General features: G+C 51.4%; 1 protein-coding gene across 16 annotated transcripts in view; it reads left to right on the top strand.

The window, feature by feature from the left end:
* The window catches only part of TJP1 (tight junction protein 1), a 140792-nt gene that overhangs the window by 56345 nt on the left and 60182 nt on the right, over positions 1–24265 (top strand). Inside the window, exon 1 of one of the 16 annotated variants that reach the window (XM_077318327.1) lies at positions 17617–17918. The exons of 14 other annotated variants lie outside the window; for them this stretch is intronic. In XM_077318327.1, coding sequence (XP_077174442.1) covers positions 17883–17918 — 36 coding nt within the window. In that variant the 5' untranslated portion in view covers positions 17617–17882. Of the gene's footprint in view, positions 1–17616; positions 17919–18605; positions 18840–24265 lie in introns of those variants that run through there. One more of the 16 variants, XM_077318328.1, reaches the window with a different exon arrangement.

Raw genomic sequence — 24265 nt, 5'->3', positions numbered from 1 at the left:
CATGTCATACTGTCTACTGTGACAGTAGAAAAGAGACAGAGCCCAGGAACACCTTCATAACAAACAGAATTTGTGGCAGGGGAAGAGCTTTCGTGAATCACCAAACACAGAATCACACAATTTAATAGTTTGCCCACTGGTTTCTTTGATGCCCTCTTCCCCAAAACTTACTAGCTCCGAGTCTAACTTCCTGTCCAGGAGGGGCATAGAAGTCGGCATCTCCCCCAGGCATACAATGACCAGCTCTCTCTATTGAATATAAAAGCTTTCTCAAGGCTGGCTGAAGCCCAATATGATCATGCAAAGAATTGAACATTTTCTGACCAGAAAGCTACAGTTGGGGTGCCATCCCCTAAGAAGGCTGGCTTCATCAGATATAATGAACAGCACAGGATAATCCCAAATTCCTGTCTTTTTTCCTTTAAGGCAAGAACGCTGAGCCTCCCAATTTATTGTCACGCCTAAAACTATCAGGGCCAAGAAGGCTTCAATAAGCAAGCCACAAGCAAAAGAGTTTTTTTTTAGCTTGACTCGTAGGACGAAATGCTGATACGTCTCCGGAACGGCTTGATTCAAAAAAATGGCGAGCTTGGTTCATTTCCTCCCCTCCCTATTTTTGTTGCTTTCTGTCTTCTGTTATCAAATTTCCTTCGTGCCACAGAAACCTCTCCTGTATTCCGCTGCATGCAGAAAGAGCTGCGTAAGCTTTTTTGACTAGAGGGTACGTCTTTAATGTTTGTGTTACCCGCACGTAATGCAAGTTGACAGGATCTATATTCGAGAGGGGGTGAGTCACATGGAGTCTGGGCTCCAGGGTTCCTTCTTGTCAGGCAGAGGACAGGTTGGAAATACTGCATGAAACAGTTTGTGTGTCTTTGTGTATGTGTGTGTGTAGGGGGGGGGTTCAGATGCAGCATGGCTAGAGTACAAGCAGAGGGGGACCATGGGGTTATTCTGCCTGGGGTGCATCTTCTCTAAGATGATTGGGAATGTTTAATTTCTTCCCCCCCCCAAAAAAAAACAACAACACAAAACCCAGCAGAGGTTTATAAAGTTGTACACCATGTTGGAAAAAGCAAGATTTGAAGGACTGTATGATTTAACAGGGAGAATATCCTACAGGGGGCATCAGAGGAGAGACGTGCTTATTAGGAATTTCCTGATATTTAAAAAATAATCTCCTGCTGTATCCTGATTGGCTCAACTGGAGTCTCCCTGTCCCTTTGAACGCACATCCTCCCTGATTTGCGTCCAGAACAATAGTCAGTCAGACTGTTAAGGATTATCTCTTCTCTTAGTACCAAAGTTTACTTCTCTTCTCAACAAAACCATTTTTAAGTGGCTTTTGCTGCAGTCCTTTGCCTATTTAAACACCGCCAAAAAGTAAAATTAAATTAAAAGGGTTTAGCTGAAAGCGTTTAGCGTAGAACAGGGGGTTGGACTAGCCTTCCAATTCTATGATTCTGTGATTCTGTGAATGGGTGGAGAAGGAGAGTTCTGTCCGTGCTTGTTGGCCATTGCCTCTGAGCAGAACCTTCATGTCCAAGAGAAGTGTACCTTTTCACGCTGGTTTCTTGGTGGAGAGGGTCGGCTAGTGAAGGCTCTCGCATGCCGCACTTGTAGGATACCCGAAGGCTGACTGCTGTTGACAAGAGGAACCTGGCCTACGTGTGGCAGGGTTGTTACTTTTACACTGTGGTCCTCTGAAGTGCGGAGGATTTCTATCGCAATTTTTGCTCTTTGGGCATAAGGGATCTGGCTCGGGAAACGATTCCACGGATCCACTTGGAAAGCGACGAGATCCCTCGCTGTTTTCCGAGTGTCTTTGAAAAGCACATGAGGTCAGGAATTGCCATGAGCATCCTCCAGTCCCTGGGGAAGAGCAGAGGTGCTCACCAGAAAAGAGGTTGGCTCCATTCAGCCGTGGCCGTGGACTTGTGGCCCTTCCTCAGTCAAGTAGAAGTAAGGAGGGCTCTGCCCCCGATGATTTTTTAGAAAGAGCTATGAAGTTGTACTTTCTAGGAATTTTGGGGGGTTGGTCTGTCTGTTTTGTTCGATTGGCCTCGTTTTTAAGTTGCGGCTGCACTTTTCAGAATTGTTCAGTGCTTTCAGTGGTGACATTATATTTGTGACACCAGCAGCTGTTCCTGCTTCTTTCAGCAGTAAAAAGTGGAGTACAAAACCCAGCTCTTCTTTGGGGCCGGAGAGGGGAGGAGGCCGGATGTAACATTTAAAAAAATATAGAAACAGCACACTTCACCAAGGAAAGCTCCGTTCGGGTTTTCCCCTCGAGCTTCTTCTTCTAGCTTTAACACGTGAGCAGTGCAGGACTGGATAGAGACACGGGGAAAGTGAACAAGGAACTACAGGCAGAAGACATCTTGGTACAGGCTGACTTTGATGCAACCATGAGGGCTGGAAACTTATTTCTAAGCAATCTAAACTTCACCCGAGAGACTCTTATTGTTTTTGTGAGCACACAGTCTCTGCGATTAAAAGAGAACAGTAGGGACGCAATGCTATGAGGCTGACTGACTCAATCTAGGAGGCCATGACCCTCTTCTTGTAGGACTCAAGGAAGGCCGTTAACCGTACAACATCTGGGAAGCATTAATCCATAGGCATGTCGGAAGCCATTTGACGGCACTTAACTCACACACGCCAGGGATGTATGTTGTCAGATCTGAGTGCAGAGTCGTCATTCCTTTTTAAACAGCTGCATATAACAATTAAACAAAATGCACTGTCGGGCAAACGGGTGTCATCTGTAGCCAAGTCACTCGAAAAAGATCGCTCCCAAAATGTCCAGTGCATTCTAGAATAAAGAACCCGTGGGTACCAGATAGGGCCTCAGGAGGCTAGTGCTGAAGGTGAGAAGGGGGGGGGGAAGGGGGGGAATGTAAATGCTGAATGGGGGGAAGGTGAAGCAGAAAGACTGGAGAGTGGCAGAGGCACTAGTTAGCGGAAGACCTGCAGGACCGAGGACAGCTCCCCGGATGCTGCAGACTTTGTTCCAGCGTCAGGCTGATTTTGGGGGGGGTGTCAGCTTTCAAGAGTAGATTTTCACAGATGGCCCGCAAGACCTGTAGGCAAGACAAAGGGCCTCCCCCGTCGCTGCTCCCCACAGCAAATGGTATTGGGGTATACTGCCTTGGAACCTGGAGGGTCCACTTAGCCATAATGCGTTCAGTTAGAAGGTAGCTAAGCATTCCCGATTAGGGCTGTGGTGCCGGGAAAGGGGAAGGGAGAATTCCCTGCTAGAAAAGGCAGCATTGGGCTGACTCTGCCAGTCCAAAGGACTGGCGCTTTCCAAGAATGCCAGCCTCAAGTCTTGCGGTGACATTTGACTTCCAGGCCGCCAGCTTGTTATTCTCCCGCCTCCCACCCCCCTGCGTTAAGTTGCACGGAGAGCGGAGCGGCGGTTCGGTAAATAGGTTTCCCACACACATTCCTCACCGAGTAGCACGTGGGAGGGCCACATAATCAAAGAGGAATGCGGCTCTCGGAGGGGATTGTACATAAACAGGGGCGGTGTTATTTGAACCTCCAAAACGACTGAGATTTAGGATCCGCGTTGGCTATTCCTAAAACAAAGCTCTAGAGTTCACACCAGAGACGACAGCCAGCTTCTAATCTGGCGAGTCGCGTTTGATTCCCCGCTGTTCTACATGCAGCCAGCTGGGTGGCCTTGGGCTACTCACAGTCCTGATAGAGCGGTTCTGACCGATCAATCCTGTCAGGGCTCTCTGAGCCTCATCTACTCCAGAGGGTGTCTGTTGTGGAGAAGGCAATTGGAAGCTGCTTTGAGTCTCCTTCGGGCAGGGAAAAGCAAGGTGTAAAAGAACCAACCCTTCTTTGCCTCTTCTTATGCGGCTCGTGGTCCGCACACACGCACGCTACCAGGGCAGTGTGCATCACCCTTCATCGTTCTTGAAGTCCACAAGCTGCAAATGCATGAAGACCCCCTAACAACTTGAGTGTGGAGCCCCCCCACAACCGTACAACACCGCAGGGCTCGTAGTACGAGCTGCATTGGCTAAACCGCTTCTGTCTAAAACAAACTTCTGTCTAAAACAAATTTTACATTCCTCTTCGAGGTACACACTGTCGGCGTGGCCTCCAGTCTCTCCTCCTCTGTTTAATTGTTAACCAGATTTCGGAACCACCTCGTTCAACCAAGAGATAGGGAGACAGGGAAGGTGATACCGGGAGCCCAAGCCTGCCTTTTCGGCCTGGAGGGCGGGCGGGCAAAGAGATTTCGGTCCTTACCTCAAGGTTAAAAGAGCTACCCTTGAATACATGCAAGATTCCATTAGCAAAGGAAGCGAGTGTTTCCCGAGGTTATTTTTAAAAATGTTTTTAAATAACGTATAACAACTCCAGAAATGTTATTAACGCAGGTCAAGCATTTCCCCCCACTGCTTACACGCAGGGTTTTTATTATTAGACTATTAAATCTATTATAATTTATTAGACAGCATCCGAAACAGAGCTATGCCGTTTTCATCCCATTGACTTGAATGGATTTGGAAAAGCACAAATTATCTTAGGATCGCACTGTTCATAATTGCAAATAACCATCTCACCGTAGAGCCCGATTATTTACGATCTCCCCAAGGAATCGCTGCAGGCAGTCTGAAGCAACAGTTCCTTCTCCTCCCCTCCCGGCAGCGCCCCTGCCGATGTCTTTGATTGGGTTTCTGCCTGCCTCCAGCTTCCAGCATACACAGCATTCCTGACCTGACAAAAGAGACGGAGAGCAAGGCCCATCCCATATATGCTGGATAAAGCACTTTCGACACACTTTAGAAGTAGGTTGTCCAGTTCCGCACAGGAAGATCCGGCTGCAAAAGCACACTGAAAGTGAATGATCCAACATGTGCGGGATGGATAGATGGATGGATGGATGGATGGATGGATGGGTAGATGGATGGGTAGATGGATGGGTAGATGGATGGGTAGATGGGTGGATGGATGGATGGATGGATGGATGGATGGATGGATGGATGGATGGATGGATGGATGGATGGATGGATGGATGGATGGATGGATAGATAGATAGATAGATAGATAGATAGATAGATAGATAGATAGATAGATAGATAGATAGATAGATAGATAGGGCTGGAATGTATTTGTGATAATCAGATTGCAGATGGGCTCTCTTCTCCAGCCTGCCAAAAATATTACCCCTCCCTGAAACCTTTAACATCTGAGTTTCATTGCTTAAACAAAACATAAAAACACATTGCTCTGCATTTTTAAGGTCAGACGTTCGGAACGGAAGCCAGCATGCGGTGTTCCGGAAAAGGGGCTCTCTTGAGCATTTGTATCGATGGGGGAAGGGGGCAGGAAATACTTGGGGAAAATCACAGGTAGAACAACCCTGGCCGTCTTCACTCACACGCCACTCCTTCTACTCCTGTGGCAATCCTGCTTCCATGCCGATATTGTTTGTTGTTGTTGTGAGCCGTTCAGGCAATCCCATGGCACAACTGCCAACACAATCCCCGATCCCACACCGCCTCCCTCAGCCACGCAATCTTCTGGCCCGCATCCTCTCCAACCGCACCCAACCACCACGCCCTTTGTCGGCCTGGTTTCTTTTATCTCCTGACCGATCCTAGCGCAGTCAACACAACTAAAGGTGCATCAAAATGACCCTTCGCATTTCCGGACACCTCTCCCTTCACTTGGCTGAAACCACTGGAGTTTCCCCCTCTTTGCAACATGGAACTTTATCCCTGGGGGAAGACCTGCTTTTTATCACCCACCCCCAGGCTGGACTCTCAGACACCCATTCAGGGTCAGGCTTGCCTGTTCTTTCTTCGGCAAGCTGAAGGTCCCCGGTTCAATCCCCGGCATCTCCAGTTAAAAAGGACCACGTAGAGTAGGTGTGGTGAAGAATGTCCTACTGGGATTCTTAAGAGCAGCTGCCAGTCTGAGCAGGCAATACCAACCTTGATGGACCAAGGGTCTGATTATGTACAAAGCAGCCGCTGGTGTGTTCGTGTGTGTGTGTGTGTATGTGTGTGTTCCTGGCATTATTTGGGAAGAAGAACTGAGCACAGGAATTCCCGATCACTGGCATGAGCCCCAAAGGGCAATGCCTGGGATCGGTTCAGAATCGAGATGTTAGTCTAGCTGCACCGAGGAGACCAAGACGATTGGGGGTGGGATGAGCTTTCGAGAGTCAAAGTCCAGTTGCTGTGGTGCAGTTCCTCTGTTCTCCCACAGACCCGCATGACCGTCCTTTGAGACAGTTCAGGATCTTGGGTCGAAAGTGTTCCCTAAAAGGGGGGGCGGTGGCGGAAAAGATCGCCTTGTGGTGCTCAAACTCAGTTATGCAATAAGCTTGTTTCTTCTCCCCCCCCCCCCACTTGCTCCGATCTATAAATAGCTCTCACGAGATGGGAAATAACGTGGTGCCCTGCATCCAATGCAGATTTGCGGGGCCGATCAGACCCTGCAGTCTCCAGAGAGGCAAGTGTCTGTTTTGTTTCCCTCCCCCCCCCCCCCCGCCCCGCCGCCGCTTGATCTGATGTGCCACCTTCTCATCATGGCCCGTTTTGTCTCAACGGCTGCAAAGTGTTTGCTTCTCCTTCCCACGTCCCTCAGCAGGGCTCTCGGCAATTATGACAGGACAAGATAGGATGCTCTGATAACAAGATAAGAGCAGCAGCGCTCCCTAGACTGATCAAAGCCAAGGCTTCGGCTCTGAAGCACGGCAAAGCACGGCCAGCTTGATCCAAAGAGATTTCCTTGTGGGATCCTGGCTGCTGCTTCCCAAGCAAAGAAGGGAACCAAGAATACACCTCAGGGCTGCCGGTTCCCAGGTAGGACCTGGAGTTCTCCCAGAATCACGGCTGGTTCCCAGAATTCATTTCCCCAGGAGGAAATGCTTGCTTCGGAACACAGACTCTATGGCAGGGGTAGTCAAACTGTGGCCCTCCAGATGTCCATGGACTACAATTCTGCCGGCCGCTGGCAGGGGGCTCCTGGGAATTGTAGTCCATGGACATCTGGAGGGCCACAGTTTGACTACCCCTGCTCTATGGTATACCATAGACTCTAAATGACATTCCTTTTCACTTCCTTCCGTTCACAAGCGCCATCCCCGTGCCCCAATTTTCAAGCCAAGAGGCGACAACTCTAGAAACACTCTGTAGAAATACACAATTGAGCATGCAACTAAGGGCTGGCCTGACTCATAGGTTCACATGTTGACTAGATTTAGCGTGCTTTTCAGCATACATCTAGGAGATTCCCAGCCAAGGGTCCGTGGAGATCTGCCCCTGCTGTTTTAAGATAGGAGCCGTCACAGAAATTATATGTAATTTAGTCTCCAGGTTGTTTACACACCCGACGTATGTATGAAACCTGACGTCTGCCTCTCACTAGGTGTGGTCAGGACAGACAGTGCCTCAGAGTGAAGCCAAGGGGGTGCATCACAAACATTCTTGGCAAAAAGCACATGTCTCGTTTAATTGGGCTTGGCAAGGCGGGTGTCGACTCCGTGCGCCAGCCTCGCCTCTGGGTTCGTATGAATGAGCGGGGTTGCAGACATGTGCCAGCAAAACCAGCGGTGCTTTTGCCACTGGCTTGAGTGAGAAGAACTAAGAGATCTGCGATTATACAGTTATACGTTTGTAGGAGGTTGTGCTGGGCTTGCTTTCCAGAAGCCACACAGTTCATTCGAAGGCAGACTACACCCCGAAGCACACCCGAACTAGATGGGCCAGGTTGGCACAATCTCTTCAGATCTCGGAAGCTAAGCCAGAGGCCAGGCAAGGAATGGCCAATCACCTCTGTTCCTCTCTGCTCTAATGTGCATAATTGAGCAGAGTATAAAGGGTGTCCTGCAGGGGGCATCGGAGGAGATGCATATTTAGCATAGTTAGGTATAGGAACGTCTTGATGTTTTTCGCATCAAGCGTCCTGATTAGCTCAAAAGGAGACTTCCTGATTTTTGAGTGCATTTCCTCCCTGCTTGCCTTCAGAAAAGTATATGAATTACCGCAGAAAACAGTTAAATTATAGATCTCTCAATCTCCCTCTCTCTCTCTCGTTGTTCCTTTCCTGAATAAAAACGATTTTATTCTTTAAGCTTCCCAATGCTCCACTTTCTCTGCCTATTCGGACTCTCCATTTGCACCTGTGCCATCGCTAGGGTTCTGAGTTTTCAGCAAGTTTGCCCATGATAACAGCCTAGTGGGAATACTGCTATTTGTCTCGGATGGACTTGCCACAGATAAACACAGTTCCCTTCCCTTTGTGCTGCCTTCCCTACGGAGCGCGCCGGAGAGAGGAATGCCAAGAGGGAGTTCAAGAGTGCCGGCCTCTCATGTCCGCAAAGCGAAAGACAATATTTGCCTTTCTCCTTTCATGTTCTCCTCCCCGCTCAGGGGCAGATCTGTGTAGCTCAAGCATAATTAAGAGTTCAGCAAGTCGAAACCCCAGCCGCTGCCCCAGCCATTTGATTTCATTATGCAACTCAACTTGGATGCCGAGCATTAAAGACTGCCCAGAGCAGGCCGGCAGAGAGATGGGAATTAGGAGGGCTGAGCTCTTCCATCTCCGGGTGCCTCTCCCTCCCATTCCCCCCCACACACACACACAAACACACACACACACACACTGCTCAGGCAGCTGAGGAACACACGTTGGCTGTGGGAGACAATCGAACATCCCAAGGAGGAGGAGGAAGAGGACAGATTCTTTGCAGTGATGTGGTCAGTCCTGCCATCTTGGATACCCTTTGGCACTGCCCCATCTCTTAAGGGTTAGAGCTCCAAAATGCGAGTCTGAAAACAAGGGCTAGAGTTGAGTTTATGCTTCCTGCTTAGGGCTTCCAGCTCAACCGTTGGGAAATTCCTGGAGGCGTATGGATGGTCTCTGGGGTTGGAGGAATCTGGGAAAGGAAGAGAGCTCCGCTAGGATGTGATATTCTAGGACATCTGTTTTTCCTGGCGTCTATGGTATACCAAAGAGTCCCCCTTCTGCAGCTGCTATTTCCTCCAGAGGAACTGTACTCTCGAGATCAGGTGTAATTCCAGGAGTCCACCAGCCTGCATTCTGGAGGTTGGTAACTCTACGACTGGTTGGCCAAACCTGTGTCTTTCAATCTTTTATTTTATTACAACTTGCTCTACACTGTGTGGACCGCAAGTGCATCTTGTACAAAGACTCTCTCAGCTTGGCACAGGGGTTTTGCTGAACAAATGCCACACCTGGACCTGCCCACTTCCTAATAACTTGTGTTCCTGTAACCCGCCAAGAGATCGTTTGCTGACAGCAGCGGGAAATAAATCCAATGAATGAATGAATGAATGAATGAATGAATGAATGAATGAATGAATGAATGAATGAATGAATGAATGAATGAATGAATGAATGAATGAATGAATGAATGAAGGCTGACCTTTCTGTTGAGGGAGAGCCAGCGCTTTTCAGAAGGACAGGCTCTTTCCGAAGCAGCCCAAAGTCAACCTCAAGGCTGTGCTTTCCTCTTTCACCAGTTCCTGAGGAGGCAGCACAAAAAAAAAGAAAAAGACTTCTGTAGACCAGAAAACATCTCGCTACCTCTCATGGTGCTCACTCTTCGTAAACAATTTCACACTTGAAGTAACAGTTTAGTTGACTCTTGGGTGGAGGGGGGCAGCTGACAACTCCGGTTCTTCTCTGTGTGCAGAGCACCAATGCAGAGAGATGTTTGACAAGGAGAGCAGCTTGTAGAGAAATAAAAATCCCTGCGGGGAGAACGGGGATGGGGGCACAGAGCTCTTTCACTGAGCCTTCTCATTCCCGCCCAGAGGAATTCGGCACCTGTTGGTCCTGGCGCAGTGCAGCCAGGGATGTGTAAAGCGGGAGCACGGCCTTTTGTAGCGATTGGCTGAACTGCCCTTGTGTCCCGAGAGGTGGGGCAGTCAGAAGGGACTTTGGCTAAACGCGGGCTGAACCGCTCCGATCGGAAAGATCTCTGCCACTGGCAGAACTGCTCAGATCTTAGCGGAGGGCTTAGGGAAGAAGGCCCCGTGGGACTGAAGGAGACCACAGCAAAGAAGGCAGGATAGGGAGCATCTGGGCTTGGTGGAAGGAAAACACTAGAGGTTGAGGCCGGGAAAGGAAGTGGAAAGGAAATCTGCGCATGAGCAGAGACCACAGAGCTGAATATTCACTTGCAACAGTCAGGCTGCTCATGCGTGGTGTCGCCAGCTCTGGGTTGAGAAATACCTGGAGGTCTGGTGGGTGGAGATTGAGGAGGGACGTCAGTGAGTGAAGTTGAGGCAATCACAGTTCTCTTAAGGCTGTTCTCATGGAGCAGTTCTCACAGAGCTCTCTCAACTTCACCTACCTCACAGGCTATCTGTTGAGGGAGGAAGGGGGTTGTCATTTATCTGTAGGGGTTAAGAGCAGCTTCTAACCTGGAGAACCGGATTTGAACTTCTCCTCCACATGCAGCCAGCTGGGTGACCTTGCGCTAGTCACAGTTCTCTGTGACTAGTCACAGAGCTGTTATCACATAGCAGTTCTCTTAGAGCCCTTTCAGCCCCACCCACCTCACTGGGTTTCTGTTGTGGGGAGAGGAAGGGAAAATCAGCTACTTTGGGACTCCGTCACATAGTAAGAAGTGGGGTATAGAAAGACCAGCTGTTCTTCTTGCCAATTCCAAGTTGGGAGATTCCTGGAGATTTTAGGGGCAGCCTTGCAGGAGGGATGGACTCAGTGGGGTAGAATGTTATAGATTCTACCCTTCAAAGAAGCTGCTTTATCCAGGGGAACTGGAGATTGGTTGTGATTCCAGGAGATCCCCAGGTCTCGTCCCAACTGGAGTTGGCATGCAGCCCCAGGCGTGTCTGTGCCTGTTTGCCCACCATGCAAATCTGGACGTGGCCCAAGCTGGCCGCTGAGCACCGAAACCGTTAGATCTTTTGTCCAGGCGCCTTTCAGCCCTGGGGGGGGGGGCGCTCCAAAGAGTGACCAGGAGGAATGTGAAACACAGAGTCTGCAGCAGGAAACCACACCCAGGCCAAAACAGGCCTCCGGGGTTCAGGCAGGACTTCTGCTCGGCCTTCGTGTTTGAAGTGCCTTCCAACGGCCCCGGTTGGAAACCAGGCACTAAATGTTGAAGACGTCTGGTTTAAAGAACAACAACAAAACCCCTCACATCCCTACATCTTTCCCCCTCAATGTCCTGAAAGTTTGCGAATGGAATTAAACCATGGGATGAGTCTTCTAGGAGCCAGGCTTTGTTATCTGGGTGGCTAGATCCTCACCGCATCAAGATTAGAAACTCTGTGTGCCTGCCAGACACAAACACAGATTGTGTGTGTGTGTGTGTGTGTGTGTGTGTGTGAGCTTAAAGAAGGCTGCCTGCTCCTGGAAGGGCAACCTCCATTTGACTTTAAAAATTCTTCCCATTTTTTCTCACCCACCAACTCGGTACTGCGGTGCATATCCAGACAGCAGCAAGGAAGGGTATGGGATTCGCCTCCATTTCCAGCTTCCCCAACACCTGAGAGATCTCTGTAGTCAAAGATTCGCCATTGTCTCCCCCTCCTGCACCCCCTTCAAGCTGCAACCTTCTTAGTTAGGGTATTCAAGGCAAGGGATGCTCAGAGGAGGTGTGCCGTGTCCAGCCTCTGCATGGCTACCCTGTGGCCTCCCATCCAAATACTGTCCAGGACCAACCCTGCCTAGCTTCCGAGATACGACAGGATCAGGCTAGCCTGGGTTGTCCAGGTGAGGCCAGCCTCTTTAAACTCTGCGGTGACTGAGTCTTTAGACCCTGTGGCTGTTTGCAGTCTTTCCCCACCCCCAGTAATATGCAGGTGTGGATTGAGCTCTTCCAGCACACAAGGATGCTTCCCCCACCGTAGGGAGTGTTGATGCACAGTGGGACGTTTCAAGGAAATGGGGGGGGGGGGATGTGTCAGAGTGGCATCTCTCAGAAAGATCGCCCGGCTTCTTCTCAGCCATCGCTTCCAAGCCAGGGTTCACAAGAAAGCGGGAAAAGATAACCGAGGAGGAAAATTTAACAGTTATCTCTCCATCACACATCCATCACCTTAAAACAGGAGCCAGCCTGGCAGAATAAAAAAGGAGCTTGGGTCAGGAGGCGGGGATGGGAAGGGAAATCACGCAGAGAGGCCCATAACAACTCAGCTCGCTGTTTTGCGATGGGGAATGTTTTTACTTTGGATTCCACTGGCCAGGTGCCAAGAAAGGGTGTTTTCTTTTTTTTGGGGGGGGGGGAGAATCCACCATAGGTGTGCCTTGATTGGCATATGTATAGAAGAGGTACAACATAAGGGAACAATATGCAAAATTACAGCAATGTAAGCAAACAAGGGCAGATAGCTGAGTCCTAAAGCACCTTGAAGCCCAACAAAGATTTATTCAGGGCGTGAGCTTTCGAGCGCATGCACTCTTCCTCAGACTAAATGGAGCAAGGATCATAAGAGTGTAGATATAAAGAAAGAGCAAGTTAGTGGCAAACGAGTAAAACTGTGTCACAGTATCCAAATGATGCCGTGTGATCATTCTTTGCTGAATCCTTCTGCGTTCAGTTGTGGTTCACAAAAACATTGGGAAAATAAAAAAGTGCTCCAGCAACGGGCCCACCTGATTCACACATGGGTAGCGTGCTCCTCAGCCCAGCCTGAAAGCCGGGGATAAGTGAGATCTGAGCCCCTTCTCTGCCTGAGGGCGGCACAACCTCTGGGCCGCCTGTCCCCAGCGGGCCGTGTCGTTGGGTGGCAGGGAAAATAGAGTGGTCGTGATGCAGGAGAGATGAGGAGGGAGCCAAGGCAGAGCTGCTCCCTCTTGGCTCGGCCCCAGCGATTCTTTCCAAGGCAAGAGCGCGCAAGAGAGGGTTCTTGGAAGAGTACACACGTTTAGCCCACTCAGCACATTACACCTCCCGCTCCTGCAGTGCCGACGGAGAATGGGGGGGGGGGGGAATGGTCAACGGGCAGGCTTTATCACGAGGTAGGCCCTGGCAAGACGATCACAGCCGCTCGCTCTGGGGGGGGGGCGTTCTGTTTCGGAGGAAGCAGCCGCGAAATCTCGGTTCCATTCCTTGTTACGGCTCGGTGTGAGGCCAGTCCTTAGCAAAGCCTGCAGATTCAGACGTCTGTGCAGCGACTCTGCACTGTTTATTAGAGTTGCTGGTTCCAGGTTTGAGAAGCCCCCAGAGATCTGGAGATTGGGCCTAGGGAGGACAGGGACCTCAGGGGGTACAAGGCCGGAGAGTCTCCTCTCCAAAGCGTCTATTTTCTCCAGGGGAAGTGATCCCTGTTGTCTGGAGAGGAGTTGGCATTCCAGGAGATCCCCAGGCCCCACCTGGAGGCTGGCATCCTTATCCCCAGGGAATCTGATCTCTGTTTGAGCCCCTTCCCCAATCTTCACCCTCCCACCGCTCCCCCACCATTCCTAGGAATCTCCTAAGCTGCCCTTGCCATCCCTAAGTTCAGAAAAGGACAGCCTCTGGCAAATAAGAACCACTGGTACGTAGGCATTGTTTGTCCAGGTGAATTTGCATCGGGGGCACCGCCAGCATCTGGAAATATGTTTTTAATAATCCTCTGCATCCCGGATCGGAAAGGGGGAACCTGGGCGGACAGGGACCTCTGCGGGAGAGACAGGAAAAACCCGGGCGGGGCGGGGTCGAGAAAGTGAAAGCATGATGGAGCTTGTTTGGATCTTTGGATTACTGCCCGTTCGGGGGCAAGGACTACTTTGGCAAAAGTACAGAGGACAAAACCACCAGAAGCACGTGAGGGCACCTCTTGGCACCTCCTCCATGAGACCTTCTTGTACCCTAAGATTGGATGCTGAATTCCCCCCTTTTCGACCGAATCCTCTTTTGGGGCGTGGGAGGGAAGGAAGCCCGTAATGCTTGCAAAAATAGCCTCTTGCGGGAGATCTGCTCGAGAACGGTGGCCTTTCTAGGCGGCAGATTCTGAAAAAAAACCACAGGAAGTCGTCGAGAGGCTGTTGCGGTTCCTCTGGCTTCCGTTTCCTTCCTTCCGCGCAGCGCTCAGAAAGAAGTCAGATCTTCGTCCGCTGCAGAAGGCCCTTCCCGTTTCTTCAAACTGAGAAACGCAGGATCGCTCCGAAGTGCAGCAGCAAAGGAGTGGCGTTGAACCGGGGACCTTCTGCATGTCAAGCAGATGCTCTGCCCCTGAGCCACGGCCCCACCCTGAGGGAGGCACCGGTACCAAGCAAGAGGGCTGGCTGCAGATTCACAGATTGCATTTGGATCATGGTGTCCTAGAAGGCCCTAGAGAGACACTCCCTCGGCCCTTGTCAGCAAGAGACCTGGGTGAAGAAACGTGAAGTGCAATATGGATGCTCATTTAATTTAGGGGTTTTCGTCACATCCGCTGCTTTGTGGCCTGCTTTTTATATTGATAAGTTGTAAGAAAGCCCACCCTCCAAATCATCCCTTTTCTCCCGGGGAACTGGCTCATCCAAGCCAACGCTCTGTGTCCCACAGGGGCCAAAACCCACCAGGAGGTCCACCAGAGGAGCCGAAACTCCAGAACCCTCTTTTAAATAAACTTGATTCAACCGATTCAACCTATAACTGGCACAAACCCTGTTTCAGATATGCAAGGACGTTCCCCTTGCCTCCACAGAGGCCCAAAAAAGCCAAGCAGGCACACCAACAATGAAGCTATAAAGGGATTTCCTCCTCTTCCCGAAGCAGCTGAAACAATCGGGGGCGATTCCAGCTCTCTTCCAGCCCACTGTGGTTCTTCAGCATGTCGCCCCGTCGTTTCCTTGAGGGCTTATCGTTAGGCAAATAACAACTCACATGCTCAGGCATCCCCGGTTTACCGAGGACGGTCAGTCCATTTTTTGATACCTGCCCGGGAAAAATCACAGCTCCCAATTTATCACTGCTTTCGGAGAGGTGGGCGTTCGAGCATGTTGTTTGCCAGCGTGTTGTCATACGGCAGGGCTCACTCCTTTCCGCAAGAGTTCCAGAAGTCCTGTCGTCGACGGGGCACGTGATGCGCACACAGACGGCTGCATATGTTCAGCCTGCCGCTTCACACGCCACAGATGCTTGCTTGCTTGCCTTTTGAAGGGGTGGCGAGGAGATCAGCAAACACGGCGGGTGTTTTCCCAGGGTTACCTTGAGCCAAAGGGGCAATATTGTTCTCGGCTTTTCGGTCAGGGCTGTTGCAGAATGAGTGGACAAAACATTCCGCCAGGCCCAGGAAGGGGGACGCGGCTGCAGAAAGCGAAGCTTGCCAAATGAGACTTGATGTGAGAATAGATGCAGAAGGTCCCCGGTTCAATCCCCGGCATCTCCAGTTAAAGGGCCAGGCAGGAGGGGATGGGAAAGGCCTTGATCTGGGACCCTGGCTCAGCTTGGCAGGCAGAAGGTCCCCGGTTCAATCCCCGGCATCTCCAGTTAAAGGACCAGGCAGGAGGGGATGGGGAAGGCCTTGATCTGGGACCCTGGCTCAGGGGCAGAGCCTCTGCTTGGCAGGCAGAAGGTCCCAGGTTCAATCCCCAGCATCTCCAGTTAAGGGGCCAGGCAGGAGGGGATGGGGAAGGCCTTGATCTGGGACCCTGGCTCAGCTTCAGCCTTTATACAGGCTGGGGATCATCTGTATGTAATTCCTAAAATAAGTCCTGAAGATCAAACTTCTGTCCTGACAGGAAACTTTGCCTCTAATTGTGTGAACGATGGTTGTCGTAGATTGGTAGTAAGGAAGAGGCACTCTGTACGTGCTCGTAGCTGCTCTTTTCTCTTTCTGGTAACGCCGAGCTAAGCACCGTCCCTGCAGAAAGATTTGGGCCTAAGCGCCTGTATATCTCCACTCCAGTTCACACCAGGTTCTGGTTTTCTATGCCCATGTCCCACTACGCCAGGCTGAAAAACAATGTTCTTTTTCAACAAAGAACAGTCCTGGAAAACACAATTGTTTTGGCAGCCTTTAGAGCCTGTGACTTCTTGTGTTTGCTCAGTCCAGAGGCAAATTTCCTGTTCTTTCCTGTGGCAGACCCAGCCTTTTCCTTCCTGCCCGTTCCACCAGGAGCGGCAGCTGAAAGCTGCCAACAAAAAGCAGGCTGAGGTTATGTCAGAAGACCGTAGCCCCTCGACCTACGGCATGAACGTTCCCGATGAGGGGGTGCTGATGTTTTTTGAACTGCACTTTAAGAAAAGGCAGGTGGTAGATGTAGGGTGCTGTTCAAAGCCCTGATAGGAACCAGTTTCTCAAGTGTACACACCAGCAGTGAGAAAGGGGCTAAAAATTGCTCTAAGTGACACATCTGAAGTCACTCCACAGCACCAAATCTGGCTTCTTTCCTTTTTTAAAAAAACGTTTTAACAAGCACAAGGCATGGGGGCTGAAGGGAGAGGCAGGACTCACATTTCTCTGCAATTTTCAAGGATTTCCCCCTCCCCCCATAAAATATTCCCTTGAATAAATTTGTACTCTTGTTTTGCTGCGTCAGAGGAAACATTTCTGCCTGGGATCCAAGTGACAGGAAGGTGATGGCGATGCAGCTTTCCTTCAGACTTGATTGATACAATCGGGATAAATGCAAAGGATTATTAATTTCACTTACATTCTGCTTCCCTTCCCAAACACATGGAAGGGCTCTTTCCTGGGAGCAACCCCCAGTGGGGAAAAAAAAACCAGGATTTTTCTCTGAGTTGACCTGTGTAGGGTTGCTGTGACCCACCTGGGAGGGCCAAATTCACTTAGCACCGGCCTAAAAAGCGTTCGTTTCCTTTTTTGGAGCATTTTTGTAGCATCTGCAAACGGGACTTACTATTTTATTTGTTTCTGTGTTGGGATTTACACCCCACCCCTCCCAGCAGGCCGGCCCGGGGCAGTTTCCATCTCTAAATGAATATGAAATTAAGACATTGAAACGTAGAGCCGTGACAACCTTGCAAACTGAGCAAACCGGCTGGTTGTCTGTAAGGTTTTAAACGTATGTTTTGAATTTGTCAATGTGTGTTGCACACGGCCCAGAGCCCTGTGTGTAAACTACACCAAAGAAGGATGGATGGATGGATGGATGCAGGGGCAGACTGATGGATGGAGAGAGCTCGGATTTCTCCTGTTTCTGGCGGAGAGGCTGATTCCGCGAAGGCTCAAGGCGGTGGCAGGTTGCAGCGGGTGAGCGAGAGGGCTGGGAGTGTCCTGCACAGGGCAGGGGGTCGGACTAGATGACCCCGGAGGGCCCTTCCCATTCTGTGGCTCTATGATGTGCCTCCAGACACGCGTGTCGCAGGGGCGTCGGCGGAGGTCTCTGCTCTCCTCCTTGCAAGGGGGATCGAGGCGCCCGTGCGCCTTCCCTGCCTTGCTTTGCTTTGCCTGGCCTGGCTCCGCCCCTGCTCCCCGCCGAGGCGCGCGATAGGCTGGCGCCGGCCGGGGCCACTGTGCGCGGGGTCCGCGGGCGGAACCAAAGGGGCCGGAGGGGCGCTCCGGGCAGGCCGGCCTGGCAGAGGGCGCGGGGCGGGCGGGCCGGCCATTGTCGGGGCTGGCCGGGCAGGAGGCGGAGGAGGCGGAGGAGGCGGAGCGGCCGGCCCGAGCCCCCCCCCAACCACACACGCCCCGCCCCTTCCCCCCCCCCCCCGCCGAGCCTGCCTCTGCCCACTGCCCGGGCCGACTTGGGGCCAAACTTGGCCGGCGCGGGGGGCGGCCGTGGAAAGAGCAGCAGCAGCAGCAGCAGCAGCAGGAGGAGCCCCAGAAAGCAGCAGCAGCAGCAGCAGCCCGCAGGCGGCCGAGTGGGGCGGGGAGGGCCCGGCCTGGCTCCCCCCCCCCTCCCTGCCTCCCTCGCTCGCTCTCCAGCCAGCCGCCGCGGCCCTCCTCCTCCTCCTCCTCCGGGGACGGGAAGGAAACAAAATGTCTGCCCGGGCCGCCGCCGCCGCTTCCAGCAAGGTAAGCCCCGCCGCTCTTGGCTGGCCGCAGGGAGGGAGCCGGCCTGCCTGCCTGCCTCGTGGCCCCTGCCGGCGCCCTCCGCGCCCCCCCTGCCCCCTTGCTCGGGGGTCGAGCACGTTGCGTTTGGCCCGCGGGGCCGGGCCTCTGGGGGACCGGGCGGGGGGGGCGCCCTGTGCCCCCCGTGCAGCGTTACAGAGGGGGGGGGCCTCCCCAGGGCCGCCCATTGTCTGGCCTCGTCTCCCCCCTCGGAGCCGCCACCTGTTGGCTGCCGGGGCTGGCTGGACGCTGCAAAGAGACGGGGGGGGGGGGGCCCGCGCCGCCGGTCTCTCCCGGCCGCCTCCAGCCGCAGGTTGGCAACCCCGGGGGCGCGTCCCCAAGCAGCCCCTTCTCCCCCCCCCGAAGGACTCGGCTTCAGCCGGGCGGGGAAGTCTCCGCGGCTCCCTCCGGTTGGGTCGGCGGCGCCGGCATCCCTGCAAGGGCAGCCGCGCAAGTTTGGGAAGCGCCGCTCGGGCGGGACTCCGTCCTGTTTCCCCTCCTGGGCTCTGGAGGGCGGGGAAGAGCCCCACCTGTTGGGAGGGAGGGTGGGCGTGCTCCGAGGCACAGGTGGATGCAGGGAGGGGCGTGTCCGCTACCTGCCCGGGCCCTCCCCCTCCTCCTCCCCCCCCTGGGAAAAGGGGTGGAGCTTGGCCGCCTCAACAGGTTGCCTGCTGGTTCACAGAAACTGGAGGGAGCCTCTCACTTTGGAGGCAGAAAAGTTCGGGTTCTCTGGGCCTTCTCCAAGCGCCGCTCCCCGACGGCCCCGTCCTCCACTGCTGCAGGATCTTTGCACACCTCTGATGCATTAAAGGCGGCCCCCGGAGACCCCGGAGGGCTGTGCTCTCAAGTGAAACTGAGGCAGTTTCGGTCTGATGTCATCTCCTGGTATGTGTTTACACCTGAACGCCTTCCTCGGGCACCGCACTAATGCAGTGGCGTTGGGCGCTGCGTTTTCTTAGTGGATCCTTCTTTTAAGAACTGGGAAGAAAGTTATATTTTTAACCTCCCCTAATTGCTTTTCACTCGGGTTCTGTTTGCGAGGAACCCGATGACCGACCCCGGCGGAAACGCCAGAGGGTTCCCAGAACATTCTGCGTTAGCTTGGCAGGTCGTTCTTAACCCCCCGTCGCCGTTTTAAGGAATTGTGTTTAAATGCACGTGTCATTTTCCGCACGTCCGGCCTGTTGTGTGTATCGTTGTTCGGCGTGACACCGATTATTCCATCGGTGGGAAAGAAGCAAGACTTGGGCGAGAATCCAGAGTCGTTACCGGATCTGCTGATCCTTACGGATTCAAAATGCGTCTCGGCTTTTGCGTCCCTTTTTCTGCTTTTGGGGAATACGGGGATATTATTTGTCGCTCTCTTTGTGGCTGCTTCGGTATGTAAATAGGGGTTGGGACTCCTTGTTCTGTAGTAAAGGAATGTTCCCGGTTCTTCCTGTTTTTGATTGTGTGCTTAGGGAATAAGGCTTCCCTGGAACTGAGCTGCTGACTTCAAAGGCACATGTAAAAAAAAATAAAATTGCAAGGGGTGAAGGTTGAGCCTGCTAGGGCAGAGGGCCCTCCAAGATAGTCCAGGAACGGGTTTCCGCTGGTTCAGGCTAGCAGTGTGGTATCTGTGAGGCCCCCACTACAAACATGGGGTGGTCCTTCCTCTGTTTAGTGCTGAGAAGAATGGCTCAGGAACTAAGCATGACAGATTTAAAAAGCTAAGCAAAGAGAGCTGATAAAATGGGGGGTTTAGTCTCCCGGGCCAAGAGGCGGTTGTGCGTCTGTCCAGAAGTCTTTTTCTCGTCGGAGTCCTAAACAGGTCTTGTAGGAGTCCCAGGAGGTTGTATTTAGGAGGGCACCTTGTATATGTGTGGGTCCCCCGGTAGAGCATACGACTGTTTATGCTGATCTGCCTCGGTGCCAAAATGCAAAAGATCCCTGGAGTTTTGAGGAAACAGGTGAGGCACATACCTGCTGTTCACGGCTCGGCCTCTCACTTTTGAATCATTCCTTGTTTTCGTGTGCTGTTCCCCCCCCCCCCCGGTACACACCATAGAGCCCAATTCACTCGTGGCAAGGCCAATCCGTAGCCCTGCTGGGATATTCGGCCTGTCAAACTGCGGCTTGCATCCGTCCTCTAACTTGAGATCACAAACCCCGGTTTGCAGAGCCACAACCCCCTTGCTTGCAAGCCCGGCTTGTGCCAAAGTGGAAACCTCCAACGGAGGGGAGGGGCAACTGGGCGTGGGGCTTGCCTCCAAGATGCCTGTGGGAAGAACCGGCCCAGTGACTTTTTGAATCCCATGTCAGGCGGCACCAAAAATAGACAGGGGAAGGCAGCAGCTGATTACATTTGGCCATCGCCTGATCTGTATAAGAGATTCTATTGGCGCCTCTTGGAGGAGAAGCATTAGGTCACCCACTCCTCAATATGAAGAAATACGGATTTTGCAGGGTTGAGTTCTCTGCTTGTGTGGAAAGGTTTTAAATTCTGGCACTAACATATTTCAAAGGTAAAGGGTATCCAAGAAGGGGAGGGGTGTGTGGCTTAGTGATAGAGCCTCTGCTTGGCAGGCAGAAGGTCCCAGGTTCAATCCCCGGCATCTCCAGTTAAAGGACCAGCCAGGACGGGATGGGAAAGACCTTAGCCTGAGACCCTGGAGAGAACTGCTACAAGTCTAAGTAGACAATACGGACCTTGATGGACAGATACTATGATTCAGTACATGGCATTTTTCTGTGTGTAGTTTAGAAACCTCCTGACTAGATTTTGCCCCTCCCTTCCTGCTTCCAGTTCTGTTTTAACAATAGTTGTGACATAAGCGCATTTTCCTCTTTGTGTATTGTCGCTTATTGGTCCACGTCGAGAGAGAAAAAAAAAGAGTCCACTTTCTTTTTCTGCCTTTTGTTTAAGTGACAGTTGCTGTATTCATGCCCCCCTGGCTGGAAAAAAACTTGTGTTCTTATCAGAGCGGGTTTCTGGGTCTGGTGACACAGCTCTAGTGTGAGGGATACAAAAGAATCCGTGCATCACAGTGGGAAGGGAGCCCAAAGTAGCTGATAATTGGCTGGCCTTGGGGGAAGAGGAGTTGAGAATCTTCTTCTTGGCCCACCTGTCTACGGACAGAAAACAGCACACCGTATTTCATAGTTAAAATCGAGATATATTCAGTTTTTAAAAGAAGAATGATAAACATAGAAAGCAAGACTCAGGAAAGAAAAGAACTGTATATAACAAATCATAATATTCAAAAATTACTGTACGTTGTAAATATAGAAGAATGAAGCAGAGGGTTTCCCCTACTCTTCATAAGAGCAGCGGTATATAAATCAAAGAATAAGTAAAGAATAAATACTAATAATCGTAACAGTAGTTCTCACTCCAAATATTTTAGAACTAATCTTATTTTACCAGTTTCCATCATTAATTCTTATTCCAGATTAAACATCTGGCCACTTCTGTACATCTACTGTAGCATATGAACTATGACCAGTCTTATACCACAGCTCATGATATTTAAGAAGGCACGTTCTTGGCCATGGAGCCTTTAGAATAAATCTAGCCTTCTTGGCTTGATGTAGAATATATACGTTTTGAGCATACCGTGAAAATAACAGCGGAATTTGGGTCGCTTGCCCTCTTTTATGGGCGTCGTAGCTCATAATTGACAGAGAAACCAAGCTGGAAGGTGTATCAAGAGTCATCTTGTTTGCAGGAAATTGACAGCTTGTTGCATGTTGCAGGAAATTGACAGCTACCTCCTTTCCTACCTCCTGCAACCCCACACTCTATGTCCGTCCAGAGGAAAGCAAAAAACCCTCATGGATCCTTGGGCCTGGCCTGGGAACAAATTCTTTCCTGGCCCCCAAGTCAGGGCATTGCCCTGGACATTTAAGAAAAGGACCCCAAGAGCCAAGCACTGTCTCATTCCCTTCCTGCCCTCCCTCTCCCTATCTGCCTAAATTCACCGTGAGTCATAGAATCAGCATCTCTGTCAGATGGCCCTCTAGCCTCTGCTTAAAACTTCCAAAGAAGGAGAGCTTGCCACCATTAGAGCTGTTCCTTTGGAGTCGCTTGGAAGTAGAAATCTTAACAGTTGGATCAGGGCGAGAACGAACGGCATTTCTAACCATCCTTCGGCCACTGCTCTTAGAGAGAGAAGTAGACACAAAAGGGCATTCTCTACTTTGTCAGTAATAATCAGAACTAGGTTTTTTTTTTAATATCCCGCTTCTCACTACCCAGTGGAGTCTCAAAACAGAGGCATAATTATTAATAACAATTTCTATATTGCTCCTCCCCATAAGAGCTTGGGGCGGTTCACAACAATAAGATGTTACAAACACCTTCCTTTCCCCACCACAGACACTCTGTGAGGCTGAGAGAGCTCTGAGAGAGCTGCAGGCCTTCTGCATGCACCATGGCCTCCACCCCAATGGATGGGAACCATTTGTGGAAGTGTCACGCGGCAGCCTATCAGGTCCTTTGGCTCTTAAGTAACCGTGCTCTCCAAATGGACACTCTCCAGAATCTCTTAGAAGGCACTTTGAGTCTTTGGGTGTCAGCTGTGGGGCACCAGGATGGTGTAACCAGGGCTGCTGCTGCTTCTTGCCTTACCTGTTCGGTGACCTCGTAACGCTGGATTTCCTTATGACTATTTTGGGGTGGTGTGCGCAGAGATTATTCATCTCGGCTAACTCCTTTGTTTTCCTTGAAATGGCCCCTCCCTGTTTGGAGCGCTTCAGAGCTCTTCCTTATGGGCCTCTCCTTCTCGGGGTGCTTGGAAGAGGGGCAAAAGAGAGACGCTGCAGAGAGCCTCTCCTTGGTTTTTCTCCGTCCGCCCGCAAATCCACACACCGTAATCACATAGGCCGTGGGTGGAATATCTCCGGGCGACCACAGAAGTGTCCCAGGTTGAGTGGCTTCAGACTCAGGTCTTCACCCAGCCACTTGGGCACCAGCCGTTCTCAATGAAGAGTCCAAATTGCTGGAAGACAATAGAGAGAAAGAGAGAGAGAGAGAGAGATTACGATCTGGCTTCTTGTGACTTTCTACTGTGTCTTTTGGGTGGAGCCTTGAATGGGTTAGATAGAACCTCATCAGCTGATAGATTTAACAATGTCTGATTCCTTCTCTTTCGGATTCCTTCTCTTTTGTAAGACCAAAATGCGCTGCTCATCCGTTTCACCGGCAATGTATTTGGATCCTGAGACCTTTGTGTTAGAGTTGCAAGACGCAGGGATTCAGCACATGAAGACCTCATGACTCGTACGTTTTGGAGCGTTCATTGCTCAACCGGGTTGGAATGCAGTCTGTTTTCTGATAACACTTTTATTTAAATTTTGACTCCGGAAGGAGAGCTCCACCTACTTGTGATCTTGCCTATATTGCTAATCAGGATGAAAGCGACTCTGACTCGCTTTTCTGGAGTCCCTTGTCGTTCTAACCTTTCCGCTGAATTTCCTCGGAACCCACTTGGACACTAATAATAGCCAGAAGAGAGCAACACTTCCGTGGAATCATTGGGAAGTTTATTCCGCTAAGTCAGTTACTGCGATTGTGACTTAGAAAACAGAAGCCGAAGAGGGGACTGAAAGCAACATTCTTGTGGGGAAGGTGTGCCTCTAAACTGCACTCGGTTTAATATTTGACTCTTTCCTGCTGTTAGTAAGGTGGCCCATTCACGTCACGCTTGTTCGTGTGATGAGAAGGCTCAAGATAGTCTTTCAGAGTTACTTGTGAGAAGGGGCAGTAGAGCCCCTGGTTACCGAGCTCCAGATTCGAGTCCGGTAGCATCTTGGAGACCCACAAATTTGAGGGAGTACGAGTTCCTGAGAGCCAGAATCCCCTAAAGATCCCGAGACTTGTGGACCATTAGTGTAAAAGTGTTAGTAGGAAATTATGGCGGAAGCAAAAGCCGCTGGGGAGCTCAACGGTGGTAACCAAGGACATGGCCAGGGCAAGAAGAGGGAAAAGAACCATCATCCTAGGTTGCTAAAGAAAGGTGGGAGAGATGCGCTGTGTTGGTCCATACCTCTCTTTCCGCAACAGGTCATAAATACGCAGTCTCTTTTATTCTTCCTTCATTTTCCTCCCCGGGGGTTTCCTCTCTTTCCACCGTGTGGAAAAGGGTCTGGAGAGGTGAGGCCCGCCGACATCGGCCGGCCCGCTCTCAGCTCTGCGTTTTCAGGCAATCCAAGCCAAGCGTACCGTTTAGAAGAACAGTTTTCTCGTTGGTGTCTCCGGGGACCCTCTTCAGGGGGTTGCGTCTAAGTTTATCGCAAGCTCTCGCCTCGGGTTTGGTCTGTGGCGTTACGTA

This window comes from Paroedura picta, chromosome 18 (genome assembly GCF_049243985.1).
Source record: "Paroedura picta isolate Pp20150507F chromosome 18, Ppicta_v3.0, whole genome shotgun sequence".
NCBI classification, from domain to species: domain Eukaryota; kingdom Metazoa; phylum Chordata; class Lepidosauria; order Squamata; family Gekkonidae; genus Paroedura; species Paroedura picta.
This window is presented reverse-complemented; position numbering and strand designations above follow the sequence as displayed.